Below are 6000 nucleotides of genomic sequence, written 5' to 3' on the forward strand. Positions count from 1 at the left end.
TCTCTATGTGAAGCAGCAGCAAAGGTGGGTGGTTAAGAGTTGTAGGATTAAACCAGGATTCTAACTCTGTACTTACTAGCAGTACAACCTCAAGCATATTACTTAATTTCCCTGTCCTAAGTCCCCACCTGTAAAATGAAGAGAACTGTACAGCACAATATCACAGGTAACATAAAGCAAAGGCTAAGAAGTCATTTAAGCCTTTTTGTATAAAACTTTAAGTGCCACATCAATTGGTAAGCACTTATTCAGCATCTGTGTGTTCAGCATTTTGTCTGGGGGGAGGAAGACAGCTATGTGAGAAAGCCACAGCTTCCAGAGAAATTAACAAGAGAGTAATACAGAAAACGCCACGTTTAAATTACTACATGGGGATGATCATAAAGAAAACATGGAAAAGGACAGTTTACTGAATGCCAATGAAACTTCAGTTAAGGACTGTAACCCTTGCAACTATACACCAATAAAAATTATTAAAAAAAAAAAAAAAAAAAAGAACTATGACCCTTGGTCCACTGAGCTAGTTTTTTCCAACAAAGACTACTAGGGAGAGTCTATTAAAAAAAAAAAAAGGCAAAGAGCCTAGTTGAACTTTGACATCCTCAATTCATGCCCTCAAAGACCACACCAGTTTTTCATAACAAATGAGATGTGCCTATATGCTTTTTTAAACCTATTTATATGATCTGCCCATACACCTTGAGTTATTTAATGAACTGTTTTCCTTAATGAGTCCTTAAATGTATCCAAAGCTGTAGAAGATCTATATATTTATTCTGGTGTTCTAGAATTGAATCCTTATAATACTATGTAGGTACAGGTACAATCATACCCACTTTACAAACAGAGATGCCACAGCACTGGGAAGTGTGAGTGACATGCTTGAGGCTGCTGGTAACTGCAGAGGTAGACTACCAACTCCAGACCTCTTAACCCCTGGGCCCTGCTGCCTTCCCTAGAGACTCCTACTTTTATCATCTCACTCAAGCTTTAAAGCCCTCAATTACATTGCCTCTGAGTCCTCTTCTTTCCAAATCAAGGTGAAATCTCTTTGGTCTCTCATCATGCACCTGTTCCCTAATGATTATTTTAATTGTTCTCTGGTTCCTGTCTTTTCAGAGAGGTGATGAGGTGCAAATGCATCATAATTTGATAAAAGAGTCAAAATGGTTACTATTATGTTTTGCAATACCCAACCACATGATATTTTACGGCAGCAGCGGTTGGCAGTTTACCATGACTCCCAGGCCTTTCAGCTAGTTACAACCAGAAGTCTAGAACGCAACAACACATCAATGCAGAGATCACAGAAAGAAGGTTACGCATAGACTTAATTTTAAAAAAGGTGTAAGACAGCTACTAAAGGTTCCTATGCAGAGGAAAACAATATTTCAAAAATATCAATCTGCAAGTGCAGGAACCAAAAGCTAGAAATGACAGGGGTCAAGTGGACCAGTAAGAAAAGTATTGCTCAAATGATGGGCTTGTATGATGGCAAGGAACTTTTTCAGAGACCCTACCAATGGATCCAACAACACCCTTTTAAAAAACAAACTCTGGATGATATACAAACTGCCACAGTACTATCAGTAATCCTGACAGAAGGCATAATTATATTACTTAACTGGCAACCAGAGGCACTCCTTCCTATTAGAACTTGGCAATCTCAGAAAACAGCCAAATGAAAAAAAAAAATTCTACCAAACTTTGAGGCTTTCTCCATGAGTTTAAGTCCAATTAATAAGCATAAGACAAACCCTCTGTTAACAGGCATAGATTTAAATTAACCTCCCCAGGGGCAAGCTAAATCAGGAGTTAGCATTATTAGAATCTGCGTGAACAGCTGTGTGCAGGTGTTCACATTACCAACGGAAGACTTAAAACTCTTACCCCACCTATTAACAGATATTGCTAGTATTTTGTGAACTACTGGTTTTTAATGAGTGGCAGGTATATGGAGATGCTAATATGCAAAGCAGTAATACTGCAGATTGAAAAATAGTGTGTTCACCTTTCATGTGAGTAGGTGACTTCCAGCATTCATCACTGAAAGCAGAAGTCAAAGTCAGAGTAACCACTGTATCACAAGTAGCACATCACACTATATGTCTTCCTGCCTCAGAATGTAACCTCTCAAAAGGAAATCAAGACTGGATGTTACAATCCTGTAGAGTAACTAAGCTTTGTTAGGTAGACAACAAACAATAGACAACACTCCCTCCAGCCCTGAACAAGCACATGTGGCACAAATCTGTTCAATGTCTTTTCATTTGGCATAAACAAGTAAAAAGCAAATCATGATGCACTATCTCATAAAAACTTTAATTTTAGGGCGTAATTATTACTAAACTGGTTTGTGATTCTTCAAAGGATGAATCTGTTTAGAAAGTTTTAGACTGATTAGATCAGTTTTCTACCATAAAATAATCTATTGAATTTGTATAAAAAAGGTAATATTGAAAACTTAGGGGACTTCCTAGGTGGCGCAGTGGTAAAGAATCCGCCTGCTAATGCAGGGGACACGGGTTCGAGCCCTGCCCTGGGAAGATTCCACATGCCACGGAGCAACTAAGCCCGTGCGCCACAACTCTTGAGCCTGTGCTCTAGAGCCCGTGAGCCACAACTACTGAGACCATGTGCTGCAACTACTGAAGCCCACGCGCCTATGGCCCGTGCTCCACAACAAGAGAAGCCACTACAATGAGGAGCCTGCGCACCACAATGAAGAGTAGCCCCGGCTCTCAGCAACTAAAGAAAGCCCATGTGCAGCAATGAAGACCCAGCACAGCCAATAAATAAATAAAATAAATAAATAAATTTTAAAAAAAAAGAAAGAAAATTTACAACACATTAAGAAGAAAAAAAGAGAAAAAAAAGGTGACCACACATCAGAATGAGCATTACAGCAAACTGCCTTTTTGAAATAACTTTTCCAGCTACTGCAAGAAGAACAGCAACAAAAAAAAACAAACAACCCATATCCCAGGAGAAATGCCATAGGGGGTGAAATTCAAACTTGAAGATGCTCTACTGAGAATAGACTAATCACCTATTCCTGACGGAGTTCAATCCCAGACACAGAATATTCTTGTCAAGTATAAATGGCTACAAGACATCAATACAGAGTTCACAGAAAGAAGGTTGTACATACTACTTGCTTAGAAAAAAACAGAAGGAGCTGTTAACAGAAGAATATGCAAAAATGAACAACTGTGAAAAGCACTAAATGAAACAAGTGAACCTGAGAGGAGTAACCATTTGTTCCACAATAACTTTCTTAGTATTACTGAAGTAAATTTAATATGTAAAGATGCAGAAACAGAAAACAAGATTATCAGCTTTGCATGTTTAAATTTTCTAATTATCATTTAAGATTTCAAGATGAATGGTCTCAGATTAAGTGACAAAATAAGTTCTAATGCAACACCACTCATTTTATTTTTTTATTTGAATAGGTGAAATAACTTTACTGAAATTACTCATCCATATATTTGAGAATCATCAGGAATATGTTCATATTTACATGCTATACCAGTAGAGGTCACATTCCTGTGTGTATGTATATATGTACATATATTCACATGCACATATACACATACGTTTTTTTAACCTCTTAAATTTAAGAGTATTTTCAATTCATACACTGTATTTTGTGTGTCTATGTGTGTGTGTGAGAGAATATACACTTTTTCCCAGGGGTAATGTATTAAACCTACTTGATGCTGGAAAAAAGGAAATCCTTTCTAACATACTCCAATGGCTAAATGTCAGATAACAACTACTCCAACACCCATATATAGTCCCTGAAAATGATTCAATCAGCCCACAAACACAGCCCTCCAAGCCTCTGAGTATAACGTGTTTATAGTCTCTTCTGGAAATGGGACGGTTTATAGGAAAAGTTAGTAAATCTGCTGTGAAGAAATTCAGAAAATTCCACTGGTATCAACAGCCACAGACACTTTCCTGAGCTTACTGGGTTATCCAAATTAATGACGTGGAGGGCATGACCACAGGATTCACCATCAGGTTGAAAACCTTTTATCATTCAGACCAAGATTTCTCAATCCAGCACCTGTGACACTTAGGGCCAGACAATTCCTTGCTGTGAGGGCTGCCCTGGGTATCATAGAGTGTCTTGCAGCATCCCTGGCCTCTACCCGCTAGAAGCTGGTAGCACCCCCTTCTAAGGTGTGACAACCAAAAATGTTCCCAGACATTACCAAATGTCCCCTGGGGGACAAATTTTGGTCTACGGCTCTAACAACTTATTACAGTGTTTTCAAAAGGGAGTAAATTCTGCAACACCAAGAGAGTGCCAAGAGACTACAGGCATTCCAAATGGCTACTTCCTACGAAACTTTCCTGGATCCCACAAAGTAACTGAAACCTTGTTACTGTAGATAGCTCATTCTTCCACATGTGCATGATTAAACACTCTGGTGATGATGAATCTGGGACAGGCTGGGACAGGAGCCAACAGTGACTGGTTTTATAGTTTCGATGAATTACACCTTCTTTTAACCCTTCAGTGGACTAGTCGTCATCCCTGCCAGAGTAACCCTTTTTTCCGCAAACCATCTTCCCCAACATCTTCACCATAAGAGACCCTCCTATGAGCTCTCACCATTCAGACACTGTGACTGTCACTGGGGTCAACTCTCACCCAAGGGCTCGGGCACCTTCTCCTACCAGGCCAGTCTGTCTCTGCCACTCCCCTAGGGCCCCTGCTCTTCTCCTGACATCCCCGACCCAAGTCAGCTCTCGACCCTTGACCCCGGCCTGACCCCGCCGCCCCCTCCCCGCCCCCAAGGCGGTACCTGAAGTAGTAGACATCGCTCTTGCCGGCACTGAGCCCAGATTTTCGGATCACTTCCTCCTTCTTCCATCCGGGGGGGAGGGCCGGGCAGTCCATCCTCTTCCCGCTCTCCGTGGCCCGGGGTCCCCTGGGCCCCGGCCCCGCGCTCCCCGACGGGAAAGGGACCGGCTCCCGCCGGGGGGCGCCGCCGCCACCGCTGCCGCCGCAGCCGCCGCCGCCGTCGCCGCCAAGGCCGCTGCCGCCACTCGGGGGACGGCCGCGGCCCCGGCCCCGGCCCCGGCCCCGTCCCCGGCCACGGCCCCGGCCCCGGCCACGGCCACAGACGCCGCCGCCCCGGCCCGCCTGCTTCCACCGCCCCCGGCCACGGCCGCCGCCCCGAGCGCCTTCCCTGCGCACGCCGCTCACCGGGGACGGGGCGAGCGCGCAGCCCTGGCCCCCCTGCTCTATGGCGGAGTCGCCGCCAGCGCCGCTGCCGCCCGCCGCGCTCTCCCCCTCCTCCTGCTCCGGGCAGCAGCGGCCTCCCCCCGGGTGCGCGCGCATCCAGCCCCCTCCCCAGCCGGCGCTGCGCTTCTTCCGTAACCGAGCCCTTGGAATCCCGGAGACCCGCCCCGCCCGCAGCGCGGCGCGCGGGGGACGCGCGCAAGCATCATAGAGCGGGCGCGCACAGAGAGGCCCTCCCGCCCGGGGCGTGGCCCCAGCCACCGCCTCTTAGGTCCTCCAAGCGGTCAGGGCGGCCATCTTGTCTCCGCCTCCCCTGAGGACACGCCCCCAGCCCCACCCGCTCCGCCCCCGGCCGCGCCCTTCCGGCCCCCGCCCCCACGAGGCGCGCGATTTGGGCCTAGAGTCGCTTGCAGACAAATGTCAGTGGGGCTGCGGTTACTTTGTTTCAAGTTGGGTTAACCTCTCTCAGTTTGCTTCCCAGTTAATGAGCAAAAAACAAAATGTATCTCATATGTTGTATTTACTGACTCCAGTATTCGTTTAACGGCACAGAAGATACCCCCTTTCCTGCCTCAACATCACAGCTTGCCTGGGAGCTCAGATGGATGGATTGAATCGAAGTGTCTCCAAAGAGGAGGATCCCTGTCCTCCACAGTCTGGCTTCCGGACCTTAGGACCGTGGATTGATTACCCTCCTAGAACTTTGTCAAGGCTATAGGAAGCGAAAGCACAACTTGGAA

The 6000-nt window shown here is 45.7% G+C and overlaps 1 protein-coding gene across 1 annotated transcript in view; it reads right to left on the minus strand.

The window, feature by feature from the left end:
• The window catches only part of MBD2 (methyl-CpG binding domain protein 2), a 65095-nt gene extending 59607 nt beyond the window's left edge, over positions 1-5488 (minus strand). The window contains exon 1 of the mRNA XM_057698644.1: positions 4821-5488. Coding sequence (XP_057554627.1) covers positions 4821-5359 — 539 coding nt within the window. The 5' untranslated portion in view covers positions 5360-5488. The remainder of the gene's footprint in view (positions 1-4820) is intronic.
• Between the last annotated feature and the right edge of the window lie 512 nt (positions 5489-6000).

Source organism: Hippopotamus amphibius, chromosome 11, assembly GCF_030028045.1.
Source record: "Hippopotamus amphibius kiboko isolate mHipAmp2 chromosome 11, mHipAmp2.hap2, whole genome shotgun sequence".
Lineage (NCBI taxonomy): Eukaryota > Metazoa > Chordata > Mammalia > Artiodactyla > Hippopotamidae > Hippopotamus > Hippopotamus amphibius.